Source organism: Vulpes vulpes, chromosome 4 (assembly GCF_048418805.1).
Source record: "Vulpes vulpes isolate BD-2025 chromosome 4, VulVul3, whole genome shotgun sequence".
Classification (NCBI taxonomy): Eukaryota; Metazoa; Chordata; class Mammalia; order Carnivora; family Canidae; genus Vulpes; species Vulpes vulpes.
The window spans coordinates 25181381-25207500 of record NC_132783.1 but is presented as its reverse complement, the minus strand read 5'-3'; the positions used below and the strand labels follow the sequence as shown (position 1 = coordinate 25207500).

Genomic DNA, 26120 nt, shown 5'->3' with positions numbered 1-26120 from the left:
CCCCTTCCCATATTCCACCAGAGAAGCATAACAAACCTGCCATTCCAAGAAAGCCTAGGAAGATGTGCACTTTTCAGAACTGATCCATCCAATTTACTACTACACATTTCAGATTCAAAGCCTGGATTATAAACCCGAGGGGACACATATGAGAGCTCTCCCTACCTTTTTTTTGTAGTTCTCTTCCAATTCCAACGTGTAGGAATTAGGTGGACAAAGAAGGCTTGGGGCTATACACACTGATAATTCATAAGCTGTCATCTGATTGGATGAGGATTGTTGCTCAATGTTGTAGAGCACTCCGAAAAGGTATCGCAAGAGAACAACGTTCACTTTTGGCAGCTGGGCTAGAAGCCTGAAGTCAGAAAGATGCACTTTTAAATAAGGCAAGTCACTGCACTTAGCAGCTGGAAGTATAGAGATGGAGAGCAGAGAACATCTTTCTAGATCTAGTATACAGCCTGCTGTAGCAGAGTTCCAGGCATGAACGTATACAAAAATGTTTTACCGAATTCAATTTCTGAGCTAACCCACTCCGTTTAAATGTTTGACAAACTTTAGGTTATGCCACTGGCTGTTGATGCACTGGCATCTCTTTGGCCACTGACTTTTGTCTACCAGTTTCATATATTCAGAAGTTATACAATGACTAATGAGTCAATGTTAATAAGGTCAGGAGAAGTACAATAATAGCCATAAGGCATGTCTGTATTCTGAAACTGCCCTCCATGGGTGACAAGAATTGAAACTATGTGGCATTGAATGTTATTTTAGTGGTCAAAGTGGCAAGAAGTAAACCAATATATTCCTAATAGTATATTGGCTGTATTTCTGAGCCATGACCAGAGTAGAGTAATTATTGCATCATTACCTCTGGGCTGCATTTATTTTTTTCTTCTCTGTCACTTCGTCAAGAACACGAAGCCATTTTTCATAGAGGTCCGATGAAAGTAAACTGCCTTCAATATTTTCAAGAAAATCCTTATGTGGATAAAAGAAAAATACACACAGACACACTCACATATACAAAATATATATTGGAAATATTACAGAGAAAACACTTAGTTGCAAACTTCAGTTCAGTCTTACTTCCGTCATAGATACCCAAACTGTGACCCACATGGAACTCTGCTCTGATTCTCCATTGACTTGTACGTGCAAAAGCAGGTGTGTGGATTTTCTCCAACAAACATGAAAGCATCAAAGCAGAGCCTAGGCTTCAGTGTAAATGAGGACAAAGCTCCCTTGTATCATATAGCACTTACTCTTTTGTGTGCTTTTCTGCAAACTACTACATAAGCTACTCTCATAATTGTATCATTCTTCCTTTCCTGAACTATACAAAAGTAGAGAGTCTAATGGCAAACTCGTGATGGTCCTGAGGATGTATTCATTTCTAGTGTAGGCCAATTCTCCAGATAGTTTGGCATGATACTATTCAGGCCAAGGTTGCAGAGTCTGATTCTCCACAAAGATTAGTCAACTTTAAGTAGGGAAAGCTTCAGGAATGTCTAAGAACTCTATGCACACGTGGTCACCATCTTCCTAGTCTGTGCCTATAACACGGGAATAGAAAAGACCCTATTAAACCTTGCTAGAAACATCAATTCCATGTGTGCACCTTCAAGAGGGCAACACTTATCATGCTATTCGAGTACCTAATGTATCATCATTCTTTCCCCTGTCTCTTGATGCCTATATATATATTTAGTGGTGTGTTTTACTGGACCTCAGTGTAGTAGTGGTCAGGGACTATTGGTATCTTTCATATAGTTGAACGAAAATGAGGGACAAGAAAAGACCAAATGTGACAAGGAAGGACCACATAGGACCTTGATTGTAAGAGTGTCATCATTACTGCCTTAACTTAGTTTTGTTGAGAGCTGATAGCAAGTGCCAAGGTAGATGGATTAAATTCTCTATTCTAGTTCTCACTTCTTTCTCCATTCCCATTTTAGCAATAGAATGGGATATCTGTGATGTAGCTGTATAATTTCCAAATTAATATAGTTCTTGAGTTGATCTATTGAATTTTCAGAATTCCAATCTACTTTTGTCTGTTGCACCTACTCCAAAAGTTAGGTTTATCAAAACTGGCATGTAGCAAGAGCTGGCTAACATGTCGTTATAACCTTGGATGGTGGGCTAGACATCACAAATATTAACTAAAGGATGCCTAGGATGTGGTGAAAGGAGACACAAATGGCAAAATCATTCCTCCATGACTTATAAAGTAAAAGGCATCAAGAAACAGGAGACAATGCGACAATGATGGTTAAGAATGATTTGGTCACCTCACTGAGCCTTTTTGGATTCCTCATAAAGTAAACATTTGCTTACTATTGTGAAATTCCCTACCTATTCTCAAATTTTTCGTATGATTTTTCTTTTGGAAACTGCCTTCATTAGGATCGTGGTGAGGATGTCATCCAAAGCAGGATGTTTGCTTTGGTAAATATTATGTATGTGTGAGTGTATATTTTGAAATTTCTTAGTATTAATAGTATCATATTAGTATTAGTATTTTGCATGGAGTCCTCAGGTAGGCTGTTTGTGGTGAAAACAGAAAGTATTTCTAATGTATGGGGCTTTTAACTCCTACAGTAGCTTCCTTAAATTTGATTTCATGAAGTGTTTTCCAGTTTGACAAGTTCTTAATCAGTTATGCCTATGTTGGTTCCTGGGCAATCAATGAAAGACACCATCACAGCTTCAGTTACCCATGTGTGGTAAAGCTAGAACTTTCCCCACCTTTAAAACACATGCTACCACATGAACAGATTTGCTGTAACAGTTAACTCTGTCCCCAGAATTTAGTTTCTCTTTTAGGATTCTGCAGGATTTTATACAGGCTGATTTTCTGAAGATGCCTTCCAGGAGTGGTCCTTTCCGATTGATCACGGAAAGCATATCCTGTAGGAAAAAAAGAAGAGCATATACATTTTGTATCCCAAGCCCAGAGCAGAAGCTTGCTTCCTTTTAGAAAGAGCTAGGCTATTGGATGGTGTACGGTTTTAGAGCTGGAAGGACTAAAGTCAATTTAGATTCTTTAGTCAATGTCTCTCTATAGTTTCTACCCAAAAATCCACCGTACAGTCATACACTGAAACATTGTAATCACTTATTTTAATCAGCTTTTTCATTGAATTTGCCCTTTTAAATCCAACTTCTGTGTTTCAAGGCCTTTGTGGAATCCTTGCCTGTCTCCTACTTTACCAGTCTTGGCTCCTTATTCTCTTACATAGATGCTCTTCCCCCAGTATGGAAATCTTTTTGCCATACTCATTTCCCATTTGTTGATTCCTCTTTAAGTGATTGTATCCTCCATTCCAACTGTCTCTATTTCCCTTCTTCCTTAAAAAAAAAAAAAGCTCAAAAGCTCTCTTCTTATTATCTGATTACATTTCCTTCATGAGTCTTTCACTGTCCTTTGCTCTATCTTCATGTCCCCTCCCTGCAGTGTAGAAAGATAATAAGGGCTGGAGTCTGATAGACCAAGGGATCGGAAACCTATTATGCTTCTGATCATTTGTGTGACCTGGGGCAAATGTGAACTGTACTGAAAGCTAATTCATTTGTAAAGTATGGAGGATGATAGTTCTAGCTACCCCCTAAAATTGATGTGATGCAAGGACGGGGTAGTAGCAAGCATGGAACTAACGTGGTTAATTTCTTCACACCTAGGATAACATTCCCAAATCTAGTGTAGGGTTGCAGAGTTCCTGGGTACTCAGGAAATTTCCACACTGACAATTCAGTACACCGATTTGAGATAACAAGGGCAAACTCTGTGGCTGTCATTTAACATCCTCTTTTAGAATTAGCAGATTCATATATGCCTCAGGATGAGTCTTTATGCTTAGGTAAGATGTTTTCAGTTGTTAGATTAAGTAGACTCCGTTGAAGGAGACCTGAGACTACTGTGAGTTCAGGAAGACAACAGCAGAATGTGAAGATGATTCATGCACACAGAGTCCATTTTGACTGATCTGAACAGGCCTACATGGGTCTCGGTGGAAACAAGTGGAATGGGCAAAACGTTGTTCTGCTGTATTGGCCAAATGACTCTTCAGTAGGTAAATCAAATGACACTAGCAAAGCTTCTCAGCCAAAGCCAGGGACTGTCTAATGATTTCTCCATTTGAGGGTAGGTTTGCATGAGAACACTTTGCCTCTCCAAGGTCCCTCTCCTCAGGAAGGTAAAAAAAAGACCAAACTGAGACCTACCAGTATTGGGAAGGGCAAGTTGTCCTTATCACATATATTTGTGAGTGAAACCCCAAAGAGCTGTCGTGGTATTGCAGATGGTGCAACTGTGCACTGGTTTTTCTGGCAAGTGCCAGAGCGCCGCCAAAAGGCCCAGTCTCTGAAAGGAGTGCTTTTCATGGTCTGGCCTGAATCTAAGGAAGAAGGGAGATTAGTGTATTTTAATTCACTTAGCATTATTTTCACCATTGCCATTTTGCAGCGTGTTCGTTGTAGTGGCTAGAAGAGTGAAACTGAGTCATTTGTTGTGTAGAACTCTCCACGTCCTGATGTTGGCTAACAGCATCCTCATGGCATTGATAAGTTCTTCTCATATCCTTCAGACTGATGGTTAAACCTAGAGACTGGATCAGACTCAAGGTGAGTACTCCCTGTGTCATCAGTTACTGCCAGTTACAAGGCATCAGGAGGCACTGAACCTGTAGATGTGTTTTCTACTGGAGTGATCAGTGGGTTCAGGTGTCAGATCTGATTTTAAAAGCTAGAAGGATTTGGTATGCAAATCAGGCTGAGTTTGGTAATCCTCTGCTTTCACAGCCAGTCTCCCCTCAGCCCCAGATTTCCTCTTTGGTTTCTGAGTGCTCAAGTTTCTACCATCCAAAGGATCTGCTTCTCAGGACACAATCTGCCTGAGCCCTATTCTATGTTCCTCTGCTCTGGGCCATCTTCAAGGATGACTTGCTGCAGTCAGGGTCCTTGGGATGTTGTCATTACATGCTGGCTATGTGGTGGCTGTGTTTTCTTGTCATATCCCACTAACCCACCCAGAGATGATGTTTTTGGTTAAATAGGTTTAACATTTACTGAAAGGAGCCTAAACCACAATGAAGTGTGGAAACCACTTCCTCACACACACACTCAAACATATATGTAAATATACATCTACACACAAGTCCCAGGCTTGAAAGAAATCATAGAAGCGAAAAAAACAATGAGAGGTTATGAATGCACTTATAGAGGTTATGAATGCATATATATATTATATATATATACGAAGGCACCAGTTTCCAGAGATGATTTTTAATTACTCAACATTCCCTATGAAGGAAGAGCTTTCCAAAGAAAAGGTGACCAGCAGTGAAAAGCTGAGTTCAAAGTTTCTAGTGCTCAGCTGTGAATGTTTTCCTTTGAAGATTCCTTAACATTGCTTAAATAACTGATTTTTGAAGAGTCCAGAGATGAGCCAAGGTTTCGAAGGATAAGCACATGAGGAACATTTCACCAAATAACCTTGAACACCCGGCCACTTGGATTTTCTGGGATGTAGTGAGTGCATCACCACCTCCACTCATGTGGGTGCCAGCACTGCACCAGAAGCATCCTGGTCCTGCCACTTATGAAGCTCAGCATTTTAAAGCTTCGGTTTGCTCAACTTTAACATAAATGATGCTACCTACAACTCGTTAAACTAAATATATGATATACTACTCAGCACAAGGCATGGCTCAGGGCAGCCTTGAAAGTGCTCTGAGGGTATAGAGAAAGACAGGAGTTAAAGGTCTTCCCAAAAGATTTAAAACAAGGAAACAACCTTCATAGAAATGAGTTGGGTCTTGATGTCAGACTTTTGAATTTTTCTAAGCTTGATTTTGGGTAGTTTTTGCATTCTTTCCTATACTGTTCCTCCTCATTGATGACAATAAGCTCACCCAGAAAGAATAAACTGTGTGTCTGAATTGTGTTTAAGCATGGAGACATGAGCCAAGGGAAGGCACTTGAAGAAAAGCAAGCGGCTCACCTCTCCCTTGCTTGTTCTGGGCTGGGTGCCTGGGCTTCAGTATGAAATGGATTTGCATCTCTGTGATCTTCTGCTCCAGAAGGAGGGCCTCCTGAGTTGGGGAAGGAGAGATGGAGTCCTCTGCTTCCTTTGGCAGTGCTTTAGTAGATGGAAGATGGCTCATTTTAATTCCATAGGGATGTTCATGTCCTGTATGGAAAGAAACCTGAATATTTAGGATGATGGTGATGGCTGTCATCAAACTACCTGAGTGTAAGCATCACCCTATTTGTATATGTTGGTATTCTTGTCATCAAGAAAAAATTTGTATATGTTGGTATTTTTGTCATCAAACCAAACCTGAGTGTAAGCATCACCCTATTTGTATATGTTGGTATTTTTCTGGGACTTCTAGATAAAGAAGGCTGTGCCTCCTCAGTGAGCATCATATGCACCCTTGTGGGAACACCTTACAGAAAGCGTGTGCCCAAGGGAAAGATTTTAAGAAGAGAAAACAATTGAAAGCATGTTACTTTGCTTGAAATACATATATTCATGAGTGCAATAAACAATGCTGACTTTTGCTGGGTAACTATCTGAGAATGTTGAAGGTTTTCTAGTTTGTGCCTTGACACTAACTCCATCTATACATCTTAGGCAAATTACTTGACCCCGTCGAGCCTTACACTAATTCTTTGAAATGCTTGTCCACACACAAACTTATCAGAGTGAATATATTAATAAGCATTGGTGGTTAATATTCTTATTTTTTACTTTTATTTTTTGGTTAATAAATTTTTAAATATTTGGAGTATATATATAAAGAATTGCTATCTTCACTATTCTCTCCAACAGAATGTCAGTCGAACAGATTTTTTGTTCATTTCCTTTTGTCAATTCTCCAGCCAGAGCTACTCTAGAGTAATGGGATGGGTTGCCCTTATGCTTTATGGTTCCCTTCCACTGCTGCCCTCCCTCTATGGGGTGTCCTGCCAGGCAATGATCAGAAGGAAGGGTGTGCAGAGTGGGAAACCCAGAAGCAAACTGTAAAACGATGGTTAGAGAATAGAAAACCACACCCAGAGCTATCCAGAATTGCCTGCCAAGTGATTTGTTTTGCTCTTTTATGCTTTAAATTGTTTTTCCTCTCTAGAGAATTCTCAAAGACCCTATGAAATGATATGGATTTCGTTTTTTAAGAATAGAATGAAAATTCTCATTCTGTCATTCCAGATTTATTACTGAATGTACCTAAAGGAGCTTTTGCTGTTCTTTTCATCCGTCATGAATGCAATGTTCACAAGAATCACAGGGACTTCGCTCCATTAAGGAAAAAGAAGCTTCTATGACAGCAATACAACCAAACCAAGATAACCAGGAGTTAATCCACAATTGAGAATTGAGAGTATGTTTTAAAAAATGCATTTTTGAATGCTGTAATGGATCATCATGAACGACAGGCTCTTCAGATTCCTTAGAGCTGCGTTCGTGTGTGAAGCTATTCAAAGTCTCAAAAGTTACCATCTACATCATTTTATCTAAATTAATGCACTTTATTAAAACATATATAAGTATTTAACTTTTTTCCTTTTTACTGCTAAGCAACTATTTTTTTAGATTTTATTTATTTATTCATGAGAAACAGAGAGAGAGAAAGAGGCAGAGACACAGGCAGAGGGAGAAGCAGGCTCCATGCAGGGAGCCCAACGTGGGAGTCGATCCCAGCTCTCCAGGATCACACCCTGGGCTGAAGGCAGCGCTGAACCACTGAGCCGCCAGGGCTGCCCCTGTCCAACTTTTACAAAGATGTCAACATTAATTCAAAACAGGAAGTGGTACTGAGGGGTTTTGTTCTCAGTGATGAGCTTTGTGACTCTATAGTCTAAGACTGGGAATATATATTTTGCAGAAAGAAATTGGTTGTTTTTTAAAAAAAGGAAATTGGTTGTTTAGATTTCCAGATTATTTGAAAAAGAGTTATAGCTTCACAGGTTTATTAAAAGGATAAAAAAATTTCATGTAAGAAGGAATGCTTTAAGATTTCTAGAAGAGATTATTGTCACCATTACCATCCATTACTATACTTCAAGGCCTGCTACCAATCCTGTCTTCTTTTTCTTTTTTTTTAAACCCTTCCATTACTGGAAACATTAAACAATTTTGCTAATCCAAAGATTTTTTTTTTCAGAGAACTTGTGCTAATAACTATTTTAGAAGAGGTGCAATCTGTTTATCAATAACCTTAAGAACAGTGATGGAAAAAACCTGAGAAACAGCAAAGTGCAGGCGATTTCATCAGTGAAGATGAGAGGAGTTTAAATGTGATTATCTCATTTTCCTTATGATGCAGAGAAAACTGGGCACAGGGCAGGGGTGTTAAATACATATCTGTACCTGGATTCAGAGACATAACTGGATTTTAGAGAATTCTCACAAATAGAGGCTTCTTAGCAGTTAGGAACTAGAATTCAAAATTGACATATGAAAAATAAATGTATGGGAAAAATTCCAATCCATTTTGCTTTCATACCTAATGAGTAAATAAGTAAGTAAATAGTAAATAATCACACTTTTTCAAGACAGCTCTGTTTGTCAGGTAAAAAGAAGTAGAAACAAAAATTTACATTTCTCTCCCTCACTAAATCATAGCTGCTGAATGAAGAGATGTTATCAATGCCTGGGCAACAGTACCTGGTAATTCTTTATTAAACATGTGAGTGAATATTGCATGTGATTTTCACTTTTAAGGATTTTGAAGCTTAAGAAAGAACAACCATTACTTTGAAACTTAGAGTTACAATTTTGAACCTAATCAATCCCATCTTAGATTTTCCCTGACACTTACCAATTAGTGGAAGTTTTTCCTTGCCAGAACTCGCCCACAGCTGGAAGTCGTTCTCAGAGCCCTTGGAAACAAAAAGAACTACGTGTCAAAACATATCTTTCACAGTACTTGAAGAACACATTTCCTTAGCATATCTGTGTTTCCAAAAAGAAAGAATTGGGGCCAGGATAAATGGTATTTGGTCCATGGAGGTAGCTATAGTAGTTGTTAACTAGTTCCCCTCACAGCTTCCAATAGACTGTCCCAGATTCTTGTAATTTTTGATAAAGACCGGGAAACCACAGTACAGCCAGCCCCTCACTTTGTGGGTGGCCCATGGTGTAAGAAATGAGATTTGTGTCCCTTTACTATGGAGTAAAAGTCTCATCTCAGAGTCCTCTCTTCTGCTGTCTCTAGACTCCTTGGATAGCGTTGGCCTTTGTCTCCAAATGTCCCTGCCCAGAGATGCATTTTGTCCAGAGAGCCATACACTCTGCTATGACTAATCCTGAGCAAAGTACCTTGAGAGGCATCAATAGCTCAGCAGCCCTGAGCCAAAGGAGACAAATGCCCAAGAGACATTGAGGAGATAGTGGACGGAAGTCTGCCACTGGCTTTGGGGCAGGCAAACTCCACTTTAGGGAGAGAAAGTATGAGGACTCTAGGCAGCATGTCAGATGCAGAAAATGATTACTCCCAGCACAATTATTGCCCAGTAATACTGAAAATCCCAATTGTTTGAAACAAACAATTCTAAACTATAAAGATTGCTGAACTATTTTAAAGAGTCTTCCTGGAGACTAAAGCAAAAAAACGTTTGAAATGGAATTATTGGTAATAGTTATCATGTGCCCTTGACTCCTGATTAAAAATCATGGCCTTCACCTTATGAAGGAATGTCATAGGTATGGGCACAGACACAGATACACACACACACACACACACACACACACACACAGCTAAATCTGCTCAAGATTGTGTTGCAAATAAGAAGTAAGAGCTAATAAGGTAGGGTAGGGTTTGGAAATGCCATGCTGGAATCCTTTAAATCAGGTATACATAAAGCCAAATAAGCCCAGTTCTTCATTAAAATAGAAATTCTTTGCCTAGTGACATTGATCGCTTTAAGTAAAGAAAATCACAAACATGAAATAAAATGAGTTAAATCATTAGTCAATCTCCCCACCTTCATCCCTCAAACCACTCACTCTCTTTTCCAGGATTTAATTCTTACTTAGGGTTTCTATATCATACAGGTTAGAAACGTATGTAAAGATGTGCTTTAGTCAGTACATATAAATTCAATTTTATTTTGGATGTATTATTAAATGTTGTTTGTACAGAAATCATTGATTTCTTCTGCCAAATTCTCGTTGCTCTGAAATTTTAAAGGCCTTTATTATACCATTGGCTCAGATAGAATTTACAAACCATCTTATGATTATGTCACATCACATTTACAGAGGATTTTGGATAAGAAGCTGTGCTTTCCAAGTGCTCCCTTTGGTTCTCTCCATCTATCACTGTCCCTCTTTTTTCCCTTATAAAACCTCATCCTCAAATATCTTTCTCTTTCATAAAAAGAGATCAGCCCCAGATCCATGGTCTTATTCAGAACTTGTCTTTGTCTTGACCAGTTGCTAAAGGGTATGAGCTGCTTCATCCTCAGGATCTGCATCAAAAGGAGGTAGCTTGTAGCCATGTAGTCTTTATGTCAAAATGTACAACAGAACATGTAATTTAGGATTCATTAAGCGGATTGAGTCCTTCCTTGTGTGATAACTAGGGTCAATAGGGATGGAGACGTATCAGAATTGAAAACACAGAAAGAAGAGTCCAATAGAGGAGGAAATATTTAGAAATTTAGAAACAACAATAAAAAAGAAACTTAGAAACATCTTTATTGTCTGTATTTAAAATATATACAGTAAACTGCATATTGTTATTAGCACTCTAAAATTATAGTCCAATTTTAGGCTATAACTTTGAATTTGCAGAAAATTTCAAATGGGAATATAAGAATAGCACTCATGTATAAGCTAATACTATAGCTTCGCTGCCTTCAATTTCTAAAGTTGGAAGGAAAAATATGAGTATGTTATCCACAATAATCAGCTGTCTTATGATGGGAGGTGCACAACACCTACACACACACACACACACACACACACACACACTCACAAAACTCAAAAGTCAAAGTTGGTTCGTAAACTAAAAATAGATAGTAGGCAACTTACGGTTATTCCCAGCATTGTTAGTAACATGTTGATAGTGTCATTTGCTGTGTCGGAATTTGTCACTGTTACAGTTACGGACTGTAAAAAATAAATAAGAAAAATTGCTACAATTTTTTAAAAATTTAAAGCATGTGACCAAATAATTGTCAAATTATTATCCATACTCCAAAAGTAAAGCTTGTTTCCAGGTAATGACAAAGTAAAGCACGTGTAGAACACGAACCCTTAATTATATTTTCATTTTTTTATATAACATGAAGCTAGTAGGAAACATGTCAATAAAACATATATTTCCCTCCAGGAATTTGTGGCATACAAAATACAGCAGCTGAAGCAAGGAAGAGAAAAATTGAGAATTCTAAGAGGGCACATGGGGTGACCCTCAGCTCCATAAGGCTATTTCCAAAATGGTGGGAGGGGGATAGTATTAAAGGAAGGCACTAGATACTTTCCTCTCTTACTGAGTTGTGTTTGTATAGTATGGCTTAGTTCCTTTGTTTGTTTGTTTCTGGGTTTTTTTTTTTTTTGGCTTAGTTCCTTTGTAATTACATAGTCGGTTTCAGTAAAATCAGGTAAGAACTGGCTATGAAAGACACTTTTTAAAAACTACTATTTAGTCCATATTTTCTTTGTCAGGCATCATGGTTAACTAAGACTTCCATTGTTGCAATCTCTTAAGACTGATGAATCTAGGAAATGAGACTGGAAATGTTAGAAGTTGATGTTCCATTCACAACTCTGCCAGCGAGTAGGTACTTCTAATAGCTCTCTATCAGACCATACATTGAGAAACTGCTCCATACAACTAGGAAAAGTTTAAAGAAAATTTTCTGAAAGGGGTTAATAGCAATCTGAGATGGATCTATAAGACTATCTGAATTACAAACTATCTGAATTACAAAAATTACGAAAGTCATATAAGAGAATATGTAACCAGAACATTTACTATGCATACAGTTTTTATAACATGTTTAGGCAATGGGGCCTGTGTCCTTCGGGAAACAGTGCATAAAGAAGAAACAGCACAAGTGGACACCCACAGGCCTTGAAAATATTAAAAGCAAAGTTAAAAGAAACTCTTTCATAAATCACTCCTTGTCCTTTCATTGTATTTTTCTTCTTATGAATTGAATGCAATTGCTTGATATCACAGATGGTCCCAAAGTAATTCAATAATCATTCAAATAGCAATTCAAATAGTAATTTAAGGGATGTATGTATATTTTCCTGCATGTTGTAGGTTCTCCCAACAGACAAATTCCATTAGATAGAACTCTCTCTAAACAAATAACTTCAGAAAAATAAACTATTTTTTGAAATAATTCAAAAGAAAAAGAAAACTTAGGTTATGTTCATGAGTCAAAACTGTTACTTAATATATGAAGAACCAGGAAAATGAGATCAATTTTCAAGAGCTGAAGCCACACCTGAGATGATCTCGATGCTTAGACTATTAGCCAAACACAGCTATTACAATAATGCTCAATGATACAAATGAAAATATGTTCACATTAAACAAAAATAGAGGCATCATAGTATAGAAATAAGAAGTATTAATGACTTTTCCTTATTTGAGAGGAAAAATATTTAACATAGAAATTTTTATCGGAAAAATATTTTTATTTATTTATTTTTTTTGAAAAATATTTTTAAAAAATTTATTGACTAGGCTACATTGCATAATGGAGATGATGAAAAGAAGTCAGTGATTTGAAAATAGATACTAGAAATTATCCAGTGTGAAGAAGAAAAGGGGGGAAAAGATTGAAAAAAAATTACAGAGCCTGAGGGATCTCTGAACAATGTGAAAGTGTCTGATATGGAAAGAATGGAACTGTCAGGAGGAGAGAAAGAGAAATAATGAGGAAGGAAATATTTGATGAAATAATGATTAAAATTTCCCAAATTTGGGATCCCTGGGTGGCGCAGCGGTTTGGCGCCTGCCTTTGGCCCAGGGCGCGATCCTGGAGACCCGGGATCGAATCCCACGTCAGGCTCCGGGTGCATGGAGCCTGCTTCTCCCTCTGCCTGTGTCTCTGCCTCTCTCTCTCTCTCTGTGACTATCATAAATAAATAAAAATTTAAAAAAAAAATTTCCCAAATTTGGTGAAGACATAAATTTACAAATTCAAGAAATTCAGAATATGTCAAATAGGACAGATTCAAAGACAACCATGCTTAGGAACTTCATAGCCACTCTGCTAAAAACCAAAAATAAAGAGAAAACTTGAAAGCAGCTAGAGAAAAAATGACAAATCACCTACTGAGGATTAATTTTTAATCACAGACTACTCATCAGAAAGCATCAAGACCAAAAGACTGGAACATCTCTAAAGGACTAAAAGGAAAAAAATTTGCAAACAAAATTCTACACCCCCAAAAATATCCTTCAAGAGTCAGTGTGAAATAAAGCCTATTCAGATAAAAGAAATTAAGTAAATCTGTTTGCAGCAGTTCTGCACAAGGAATGCTAAGAATCATCTTTCTAGGATGAAGTGAAACAGTGCAGTGGGAAACTTGGATCTTTAAGAATGGGTGAAGAACATCAGAAATGTTTATTTCACCAAAACTATACCTCAATAAAGTTGATTTTTAAAAATCTCAAGGTAATTTTCCAAGCAAAGTTCTGAATGTAAACCACTGCCACAATTGATATCAAAGGCAGAGACAAGAATGTGCTCTGCTGCTAGAGAATTCTCTCTCCTTCATGCAGTGCATCTAGCTGGCACTTAACAACAGATCAAACTATTTGCATGGCTTTTGCTTTAGCCAGGAATACCTTTTTTGTTCCACCTTCAAATGCTGTTTTGTGTGATCTAGAGCTACTTCGAACTATAACAACAACCACAAAAAATACCATTTAAAGATACCCAAAGTATCTTGTTCATCACTGTAAATGTCTTGGTTACTGTACTACAATTTCAGAAATCAAATTTTACACACAAAACTGGGCCAATTGGTTTGATTTTTTCCTCCCCACAGTATAAAGAAATTGAAATAGAAATATGCTGATCCCTTAAAAGTGTCATCCCTCTTAGTTCAATTCAATCCTGATATTCCTTGGAACAAAAGACTTTTTGAAACTCCTCTGCATTTGACATAACTACTCAATAAAACACCTGATCCTTAAGTGGATCCTGTACTAGAAAGGAGACATTATTGAGGTCAACTGACAAAATGAGAATGGGAATGGCAGAGTAAAGTATTACGCCAAGGTTAAATTCACTAAAGGTGATAACTGTAGAATATCTTTATTCTTAAGAAATGCTTAGGTTTAAGGAAAAAGGGCTATAGTATATGTATGACCCTCAAACGTATGTATACACATACATGTAATAGACACAGAGAAAGAAAATAAATGATAAAGCAAATGGAATAAAGTGTTACCAATAGGTGAATCTGGATAAAGAGTATACGGGGTGTTTTTTGTATTACTTTTATATTTACAACTTTTCTCTGAGTTTATAGTTATACTAAATAAAATATCTGGAGGGGAAAAAGGACTGTGGAGACAATCCAGACCATTCTGTATGTAAGTGGTGGCCCTTGGAAAAAATGATGGTTCCTTCTAAATCACTGTATTACAAGCCACTATAAGCAATTAGAAGGATCCAGAGAAATGTCATAGACACATAACATCCAATACTCTTTCCTTGCTTAAGCACTGTAGTATGTATTCCTCTTGCTTCATGTTACCTAGGACACAGTTTTTAGGTCTATAAAGAAGTACATGGAGAGGGGGAAAATACATTTTTCCTCATGGCACTTTTCTAAATATTCTCTCTCTCTTCCTACCTTTTGCTCTCTCCTTCCTCTCTCCCCAACTCACTGCTTCCTCCCTCTCTGTGTCTCCACCTCTATCCCATTTTTTCATTCAGTCAGAATTAGGAACTCAGAATTTAATTGTTGGTCTTAAAAATACTTACACAGGCACAGTTCTTGATGTTCTCAGTGAAGATTTTGAGGGGAATGCTTTTTGGCTGCTCCTTCTCTTTGGCTAGCATGATGTACCTAATCCAATTCGATAGTAACCCAAAAGAGAGTAGGATAAATTACCTTACTTTCATTTTTTTTTATTATTACCTTACTTTCAAATCAATTTATGTTGATCATATTTTCAACATACTTCGTTATTTTTAAATGCATATAAATAAGCTCAGCAAAAAAAAATTGGGGGTTGGAAGGAAACATGCAAAAATATTTCAGGAAAATAAGCTGTGACTAGGAAAACAATAGATCACTCTCGTCATGTGAGATTTGACCAGCAGATCCAGGCACCAAAGCTTTCCTGCCTAGACCGGAGGTCATACTAGCACCTTCAAATGTAGGAATGAGAAGTTGCTTTGAGCATTACTTGGTAGGGTAAACTGCACTTATGGAAATTTAATATATGTTTTGAGAATAATGTTAGCTATAATCATGAGGTTGGAAAGTGGGGGAAGATGAGAGTAATAACCAGAATTTCATTAAAAAAATAAGCAATATATGGATGTAAAGGAGAGCAGGTTATTTGTAGTAATGGGCAGGGTACAATTAAATAAGAAATCATTGGAGGATAGTGTAACAATTCCTACTAAGGGGAGGGAACATAGTTTGGGGGCACTGCTTTGAAGAGATCTACATTTTTTTCATCATGGGTTAAAGACTTATAATATTACACTGACAAAATACCTTTGAAGGTAAGAACGCCATTTTTCCTTTTGTTCTGAAGAGCTGCAATTTAAAAAATGAGAAGAAAAAAATTGAGGAACGTACGATACTCCTACTAACATATTAAGATCACCACTCCAGACTAAAAATATGAGCAGCCCGTTGTTAAGGGATGTGGATGTGTAAATTGTACTCCCCTTAGAGTGGTTTTGATGGACTCCACTCTTCTGTGAGTGGTATTAAAGCAATGGGAAGTAGATCCTAAAGAGGGAGAAAAGTTGATTTCAAATCTGAAAACTTAATTGTGACTATGTGATGCAAGCTATGAGATCACGGGCATGTTGTTAACCACTCTGATATTTAGTTTCCAGAACTGGAAAGGGGTTAAATTATAGCTCAGAGTGTTCCTGCAGCTGCAAGGGCTATTCAGATATAAAGAATATTACCATTCAAATTAAATCACATTTAAGAAATTTAGCAATTTGATGGAACTGTCTTGGCTCAGAAACAAGAATATCTTTTTTGGAAAAAAACACCTGTAATAGTTTTATTTCCTTATGCATATGGCAGATTGTAATATGTTAAATTAGTTCCTAAAAACCTTATTCTTCATCACTGTGATCTTCTGAGAAAGATCAATCCCCTGATGCAAAATTACTAAAGATTAATATTTTCTCTGCTAAAATTTTCACAGCATTTAATATCCAAAGTTGCAAATGTCTTAAGGCTCATTCACACGTGGACTTATCACTTACCAGCATTCTTTTTTATTGTGGTAAATTACACATAAAAGAAAATTGACCATTAGTGACCTTTACTATATTCATCGTTCTGTGCAACGATCGTGACTGAACATGTTTATCACCCCAAAGCAAACATGTGTCTATTAAGCAGTCACTCTCCCTTCCCTCCTGTCCCTAGCTCCTGTACCACATTTTGTATATTGTTGATAAAAACTTGGTTTCTTCTTTCTTTCTTTCTTTCTTTCTTTCTTTCTTTCTTTCTTTCTTTCTTTTGGGACAACTACAACAGAGTGAGGTTCAAGGTCTCCTCTCCAAGATCCTGCCCTCTGATTCCCAGGAGGTATCTGCATGTTTAAATCACCGGAATAGATTTCTTGAGCAAGTACTATTAAAGGGTCCCATTAAATTTGAGAAATTGCTTTTACACTCCCAAGTTAATTCCCTTAACAACAGTATGTAATTATACAAATAAATTGATCATGCCATTGAATACTAGGTTGCCTGAATTGCTGTGTACAGATTATCTTAGTTGGTAACGATCTGAAACAAAATATGATTCCATTGAGGCACTAAACTCAGATTATTCATTTGATTCCATTGAGTAGAGTTTAGTTGTGTAAGACACATTCTTAGGCTGACATGAGGATGGGAATGTGGCTCTCGACCCTGGATATCCTGAGCAGACACCTCTGAGTTTACAGGGATCATGCCACACTTGCATCTCTGTTTGAAACATCCACACCCCAAGCCTCATTCCTGTTTTACGCAGTTGCACTTAACACACTGCTTTCTTCTCCTCACCCCACTCCACCAAAATCTCGCAGGTCATCATAAAGGTAAGACAACAAAATTTGAAAAACCATTGATCAAAACCGAAGGAAATTACTCCAGTAGTTCCCACTATACATTATCTACTTGTTTCCTTGTGGATATAAGCACCTTCTTACGCAGAGTACAAGGCAAAACAAGTGTCATGGGAGGTCAAGAAGTGAGTCACCAGCTTGGTAGACAATAGATTACAATGTTATCCTTTTCAAGCCATGTAGATACAGGACACCAAGGCATCGGTCTTACCTGAAGGTGGCCACGAAGTTCACCGTGGGCCAGCCCAACACAAAGGACCTCCCAGAACGGATGTTGGCATCTCCCACTGTATCCATGCAGTTGGCAATCCACATGGTGTTCAGTGGTATTTTCTTTTTTATCTTAAAGTTTTTCTTATACCTAGAAAGATCCCAAACAAGACCTCTGTTAGTTCATTTCAAAAATGTTATGGGAGCAGCTGTGCTCTTTAGAGACCAGTTCTCACTGCTCCAGGGCAAATCATGTCTCCCGCATCTCTATTACCCTCTGTGCACACACAGAAAATGGTTAGATGGGCCTTTGCAATGTGTGTGTTGAGCAAACTCTGGCTTGGAAACCTGAAAACACTTCCTCTAAAGGCAGCAAATAGCCATATTTTTGAATGGTGAGTATTGAGTAACCACTGTATATTTTAGAGCTTTGTAGGAAAACCATTCATTCATTTTCTATTGCTGGATTTGTTACTTATTACAGATAATTTTTATGGCTAATATTGCAGTTAATTATTCATTTATGACTTGCATACTTCAAAAAGTGTTTGAGGGGCTGAAGAATGGTACCTGATACATGACTTATAAAAACAGTTATATGCTTTTTTTTTTTCTTAAGAGAGACAAACCAGGGGCACCTGGGTGGCTCTGTCAGTTAAGCATCCAACTCTTGGTTTTGGCTTGGGCCACGACCTCAGGCTCTTGAGATCATGCCCCTGTGTAGGGCTCCCCATTCAATGAGTCGGATTCCTCGCTCCCTCTGCCCTGCCCCCCACTCATGTTTACTCTCTCTCTAAAATAAATAAATAAATAAATAAATAGATAAATAAATAAATAAATAATCTTTTCAAGAGTGTGAGGAAGACAGATGAAATCGAAACAAAAACATAAGCTTGGATCAGAAAGATTTAAAAGTTACTTTCAACGTTAATTTACAAAATATTTTCTAGCCTTTGAAGCATAGGTTATTTTCAATTTCCCTTCTTAAAATTTTGTCCATACCATTTTCCCTTAGATTCTGGCTAAAACAAAAAAATTGTTAGCCTACAGACTGAGCCCAACTGAAAAATCATCCATCCATCCATCCATCCATCCATCTGTCCATCCATCAATCCAAGATCAGTGGTCCGGAGGTCTTATATGTAAGTCATGGATACTTCCCGTTTCTCTGAGGAGTAAGAAGGGGTGAAATGGGTTTTTGATAATTTCTGCCTAATCCTCTTTGACCTCAAAGATGAAAACCACCATTGATTTATTTTGGTTGATTAATTGATTAATTTGGTTAATTCATAACTTTGACTCGCAGGTGGGCTTGAGATTTAAATAGTTACAAGTCCTATAAGGAATGCCTGGGGAACGTGGATCCTCCACTCTGGAACTCCTTACTATTCAGAAACACATGTGGAAAACACTGAACTAAACTGAGATGAAAGCCACCTCATGTGCAAAAATCCCTATGGTTCCACTGATTCATGGAACAATTAGAGCTAAACTCTTCAGTGGGATTTATAAAATAAAAAAAAATCTTTTAGGAAGCCCACTTGAAGGATAATCTAGATTCAAACTTAGGACACAATGAATATAAATATGATGGATACCAACATCTTTCCACATTTTTTTTATTTCAACATTACACCCAAGTGCCTGTATCTCTGTGCTTGGAGATTTTTATGGAACATAGTCAATTAACAGATAAAATCATTTTTCTAGATAGTAATTCCAAAGGCATTGTCACGTCAAAAATATATGGCCAAGGGGAATGATAGACAGGTATCTGCTTGTTCTTACACATTTTTTTCTTTCTAATATAGGTATCTGTGTATATACAGACCCCTAAGATCCTGTGTGGAAACTTCCAAATACATTGACCTGGAAAAATCCATCCAATAACCTTAGTTCAATAAGGCACCAGGATTAGTTGAACCAAGGAATTTTCCTAGAGCCCAGTGTGTGGTTTCTACTCTCCTACAACGTTTTGAACACTTATCATATGCCAAGCTCTGTTCTAAATATTTTATAAATATAAATATAAAAAATTTAATCCTCAAGCAACTACACTAGATGGTCTCTATTAGCTCCATTTTACAAATAAGGAAACTCACAGAAAGTTTAAATAAATTGTCAAATGCAGGAGACAGGGTTTGAACCCAGACAGCCTAACTCCTAAGCCCATGTTTGTAACCACTTGACCGTGAAGTAACCTTTTCATCTTTCCTACCCTCATCCTCATTTCTGTCCCCAGAGCCATCAGGTTTTCTCGTGGGATTTACACTGGGAGTGAGAGGATAAATCTCAAGGCATTATATCAATAAAACCAGTTGCTAGCTTGGAAATATTTACAACGTGTACAACTAAGCTTTATACTTCAATAGATTCTTCTAAGGTCTTACTGTGTTTCTTTACTCTCAATCACTGACCCAATTGGATTATCTCAGCAGAAATTAGAAAGTGTTAATCTACTGTAAACTGACTCAAGAAGAAGAGGAGGAGAACTGCAGTTTTTATTTCTAAAAATAGTCATTTATTATAGTTGTATTAACATGATGTCCTTCTTGCTTTCCACTACCTTAATCTTTATGCCAGAAGGTAAGCCCCAGTGAACTGTGGAGTTTTGCAGTATTCTAGGGAGATTTCCTCTGTTCTAAGATAGAGGCATTCTCTTACAAATGTTGGGAGAAGGGGTCATAGTCTATTCTGTAACTATTCGTCATTTCACCGACAGTGAGTTAATAGTCATCTTCATCTTTTGACCAAATTAAATTCATTTTTTATTTCATTTCTACATTCCTTAATAACTAATGATGAGGAATGTGATGTATAAAAAGGGTGTGATCTAAGTTCAGTCCCTTTTTCTAAATTATTCACGGGTCTCTACTAGTACAAATATCTTAATATTTTATCAAATAGATACTATTCTCTCTTTCTTAAAGATTTCATTTATTTATTCATGAGAGACACACACACAGAGAGAAGGCAAAGACATAGGCAGAGGGAAAAGCAGGCTCCCTCTGGGGAGCCTGGTGGGGGACTTGATCCCAGGACCCCGGGATCATGACCTAAGCCAAAGGCAGACACTCAACCACTGAGTCACCCAAGGGCCCCAAGTAGATACTGTTCTTAAAAATAAAATAATTTTTATTTCAATTTTTAAAGTACTTTAAAGTACTTTAATTTTTAAAGTAATTTTTATTTGAAAATAACTTATTTAGCATTCTAATGAATATCAAAAGTGATAAGGAAGGTTCCATTTGACTTCAATTCTTGCGAACACAACTTTCTAGTGTATGAAAGAAGTGACAAAAATCCCCAAACAATTTTCACTATTATTAACATCTTGTACAACTAGAGAAATAGAATTTCTTTGTGAAGAAACAAACATTTAATTCCCCTCATTGTTACACACAAGCCAAAATTCACTAATTCTGACCGAAAAATTGGTAGAAATTAATCAAGTATTTATTCAATTTCTGTTAAATTCTGTAGTGTCAACCTAAAGATGAGAGAGTCTCCAGCTGAAGCCTGAGGGTGAGCTGAGGTAAAATGGAACCTGGGTCACCCTACCCCCTTTTTATTGCTAATTGGAAAAATTAGGCACTAAACTCAGATTATTCATTTGAATAGATTGATGGAGGGTATTGATTCCTCCATGTAAGACCAAGGCATGACAGGGATTAAATATGTTGGTTATTTCAGGGGCTATTTCTTTTTAGTTTTTCCTTCTAGAAAAAAAGGTAAATTTTTTCATATTAACAGTGATCATAAATATACCCAAATATTTATTATGGGAATGATCTCATAGTAGTTTTCTAAAGATTGTGGCAGGCATTAAGTGCTGCCTGCTACTGCTATGGATGAAATGGTGTCTCCCTCCCACTGCTTTCCTGCCTTCTTACCATAAAGCCCTCTCTGCCAATATCATCATGTTTGGAGATAGAGCTTTTGAAGGTAATTAAGTTTAAATGGGATCATCAAGGTAAGGTCCTAATCCAGTAAGATGGATGGTCTTGTGAGAAGTGGGAGAGATCTGTATGTGTGTACATACATGCATTGAGGTAATGCCTTGGGGCACACAGTGAGAAGGCAGCCACGTGCAAGCAGAAAAAGAGCTCTCACCAGAACCTGACCATGATGATATCTCGAACTCGGAATTCTAAAATCTGTGTTCTCTCTATATCAAAGACCGTGGCTTAAATATGAAACTCAAATGCCTGTGATCACTTACATTTTCTAATATTACCAATGTATAATATAAAGTATATAAGATAAACTTTTGGGAACCGAGTCCCTTTCAAAGAACATTAACAAATAAATTGATAAAGATTTTGTCATATAAAAACCCTTGAGTAGACATAAGGACATATCTCAAAAGCAATATGTGAAAGATGAAAAATGTTCAACTTGTTTTGTCTTAATGAACTATTCGAAATAAAAATTCAGCCCTTCAATAGAGGCAACTCTCTAGTGGAAAAACAACACTATCTTTATATAAAAATCTTTTTAGCAGAATATCGTAGGCTCTGTAAAACCCGCTGAGAGGTAGGCAGCACCCAGGAGAAGAAATAGCTCTGGTAAGAAAAGGAAAGTCTTCTCCTCTCCCTAAAGGCTATAATACTTACAAAGATGAAAAAAAAAAAAAGAACATATTCCCCTTACAAATTGAATATGAGTGGTCTGCAAGGTCCTAACAACCAGGAAATGAGTTTGCTATTTGTTAGCATGTCTCTTGGGCTAAGGATGGAAGGGTACAACATGGTATGTGAGGAAGAACATGGCCTTGTGATGAAGGCAGGCCTGGGTAGGAATCTCTTGCATGGTTTCCCTATGTATGACTGGACCATTTCTGAGACTTCCTCTGTCCCCATTTTCATCTCTGCAGCCTGTTGATGATAAAAAATATGGGCCTTGGAGTGCTGTGAGAAAAATTTTCTTTATGCATGAGAGATACACAGAGAAAGGCAGAGACATAGGCAGAGGGTGAAGCAGGCTCCCTGTGGGGAACCTGATGTGGGACACGATCCCAGGACCCAGGGATCACGACCTGAGCCAAAGGCAGATGCTCAATCACTGAGAAACCCAGGTGGGTGAGGCATCTGTGATGTTCCTAGTGTGGTTCCCAGCATGCATCCCGCATATTTTGGTCTCCCATACTCACTTTGGTTAAATAAAGAGAATGGTAACTAGTCTGCATTTTTAAAATAATGACATGGGCCTCTATCAAGAGGAAGAGAGTCTTTCATATGGACCTCATGCCAAGGCCTGGACATTCTTTTTCTCTTTGGCCTCCTTATGACATCACCACCCTCGAAGTTACATCTATGGGCAATTTCCCTAGTCTCAAATATATTTTACTACTATCTTTGCCTCTGATTTTTTGATAGCTATATTTCCTTCATTTTTCAATTCGCTAAGCGTTCTGATCTATTTGTTACCAAGCAGACTGGAGTTAGTTGTTCACTCAATGTAAAGGAAGGGTTGCTTTCAATAGTGAAAGAATCTAGGTGTTCATGGAATGTTGTATGAAATTCAGGAAAAAAGAGAGAATAGAAATGGTAGCACCACATAGTGAATAAAAGCCTGTGCTTTGAAATAAATAGACCTGATTTCAAATGTAGACTCTGTCCATTACTAATATGGTAACCTGGGCAGATCCATTAGACCTCTGAGCATCAAGGTTCTCCAATATAAAAATACTCCCATCTCACAGGGTCGTTGTAAGGTTGGACAAAATTAGGTACATAAAGTTTTTTAGCATAGTATCTGACATGTAGTAAGCCCCTGATAAATTACTATTAATGTAACTCAGATGAGTATAGCATTTTGCCAAATTATTACTAGCATGTCTTACCTATGACATGGCATAACTGGGATCTAGGGTGAAAGCAGTAAAAAAAAGAGGGAGTTAGTTTTTTCGCAAGACCATAGCTTCTTGATATTTTGTTTGTGGGAGTGTTCTTTGTCTTCCATGTTTTGTGAATAATGCAAACAGAGATGGAGTAAGTAAACAGGTGACCTTCCATGAACTTCTCCCAGACGTTTATTGAGCAATCATCATGTTCTAGACTGGATATTCGATGCATTTGTGTTCAGGGTTGAGAGGAAAGTGCACACAGTCGATTCTTTCTCCTAGATTCCATCTATCTGCTCCATCTTTTTTTTTTTAAAAGATTTATGTATTTATTCATGAGAAACACAGAGAGGAGAGAGAGAAGTAGAGACACAGGCAGAGAGAGAAGCAGGCTCCCTGCAGAGAGCCTGATGTGGGACTCAATCCTGGGTCTCCAGGATCACGCCCTGAGCTAAAGGCAAAGATAAACCCCTGAGCCACCCGGGTTAACCTGCTCCATCTTTCCTTTTTACTAAACTGCTAAGATAGAGCCCTGATACCATCCATCAGGACTATGGCCTCCCCTAACTACTCTCCCTGCTTCCACTCTTGCTTACCCATCCATCTATTATCTAGCAACAGTCAGAAAAATTTGCTAGAAATATAAATCAGATTTGGTCAGTCCCCTAGTTAAAAATCCTTTGGCAAAATATTTCCACTTTTTTACCATGGCCTGTGAAGACCCTGTGTGACTAGACCCCTGAGCATAGTATCATATCTGATAGCATGGCCTATGCTCTGGGCTCTAGTCAAATCAGGCTTCCCTGAGCCCCTCTCTCTGAGGGGTCAGATTGTACCCACGTAGGCCTGCAAGTCCCTCAGCCTCGACGGCTCAGGCACATTGTCTGGGAATGTGGCTGCTTCTCTTCTCATAGATTTGGTTTTAATGCTCCACCTCAGAGAAGCCCTCCTAGACTATTCCTCTCTAACACGTTCCCACCCTCTCCGCACAGCCCCCTATCCACCTTCTATCAGCAGCACTAATCATTATCATTCCCCCTCTTATTTTGCCATTTGTAAGTCCCAGGCAGGAGAGACATTGGCCTGTCACATTGGCAATTGTATTTGCTGCAGGGACATGACACAAAACAAGACCTCCAGAAGTACTCATGGAATGAAGGATTCAAGCATTGGCAAACACAAAAGGGAAAAAATGTAATGTTTTCGTATAGTAAGGGTTAATGGGAATGCAATTTTTTGGAGAATCACAAGAGCACCAAACATGGTACACCTACTTGGTATTAGACATCAGTAATAAATCGCTGTACAAGAAAAGCTGCCACTTCTTCCTCCTCCAGCCTTTCTTGAGCTCAACGGGACCATGGATGAGCAGGGTACGAGTGGCACCCTCAGATGATGTAGTGCTTTCGCTGTGGGTGTCCACCTCCACAGACGAGCTCTTCCTACAACACATCAAACACAGAGCAGCTAGTTACTGGTCAAATACACAATATAGTTTAATGCCAAGTTTCAAGGTTCACACAACACTAAAATGTAGTCTCAACCCCCAAAGCAGAGCTCCAGAGCTCAGAATCAGGGATTCCTGAGTTACCGAAAGCTATAGAAAGTGGTGAGGTCACTTGGGAAACTGATGCAGAGGGAGGACAGTTTCAAGGACAAAGCCCTTGGGCCTGCCAATACTTAGAGGTGTGGTGGAGAAAGAAGCAAAGCTCATTGTGAGCCATTAGGTAGGCAAAAGCCAAGAAGCCAAAGGTAGAGCACATTACAAGAAGGTGAATGAACAACAACAATAAACAGGACAACTTGTGGCCTAATATAAAATAAAACAACGTGTGAAGAATCAATTACAAATTGCTTTTATGTTAAGATAAAATGAAGATAACTGAAGATCCTGGAAGTTGACCCCCATCTTATCTAATTCAATATTCAAAATTGGGGTAAAAATTCTCAAAGATCAGCAAAAATATTGGAAACCTCAGAAAGTTTCTGAACACAAGAGTTTAGCTATTCCTTGGCTGAGCTCTGACAGGAATTCCTGGTCAAAATAGGTACTAAAACAACACAATTGAACAGAATGTAAAAATTCTTTCATAACTAGGACAGGTATTTTCATAGACCCACTGAAAATTCTGTCTCATGGAGAGAGAGAGTTGGCTCTCTCGTGGAGCCAAGAAAGTGTCTCCGCCTCCCCCAAGGATGTATAAAGCCTGCTCCCTTCTGCTCAGCAGCACTGAATCTTAAGAACAGGAGCAGCTTTTCAGGAAGCTGGTGCTGAAGTGACTACTTAGTTTCTATGTATTAGAGGAAACAAAAGAAAACAACAGTTCCTGTTATTGCCGGTCTGTTTGGATGATCAGAAATAGTGTATCAGATGACTACCTCATGCGCTGAAGCCTTGAATGACCACCTGTGAGCTCAGCATGCTTTCTGATTGACGGGAACATCCTTTTCTCTTCAATTCGTGGGACAGGAAATCAAGGGAGTCTACAGCACTTGGCAGAGTACTGTCAACTGCTTGAAGCCTCAAGATTCTGCAGCGGTCCGCGGTCACTGCCATTATGATGTCACAGATTCAAAGCTCATGCTGTAACTGCCAAACTGACATACTGGTTTCCTTTTCTTGGCCTCCAAGTTTTGATTTTTTAAAAGTAATCATTTTATTTTGAGATAACTGTAGATTCGTTTGCAGCTATAAGAAATAACACAGGGAGATGACATCAGTTTTTTTTACAGATGGAGTCTTCCAGAGACACTTCCATCACCAC

General features: G+C 38.1%; 1 protein-coding gene across 1 annotated transcript; it reads right to left on the bottom strand.

The window, feature by feature from the left end:
- Positions 1-126: 126 nt before the first annotated feature.
- LOC140598730 (rho GTPase-activating protein 20-like) lies at positions 127-25857 on the bottom strand. The gene is made up of 12 exons (XM_072757258.1): positions 25735-25857; positions 24630-24797; positions 17512-17661; positions 15716-15757; positions 14971-15055; positions 11045-11122; positions 8829-8889; positions 6005-6193; positions 4228-4400; positions 2752-2913; positions 872-981; positions 127-355 (listed from the first exon to the last, which is right to left on the bottom strand). The coding sequence occupies exons 1-12, from the start codon at positions 25797-25799 to the stop codon at positions 127-129; spliced, it is 1512 nt and encodes a 503-aa protein (XP_072613359.1). The 5' UTR covers positions 25800-25857.
- Between the last annotated feature and the right edge of the window lie 263 nt (positions 25858-26120).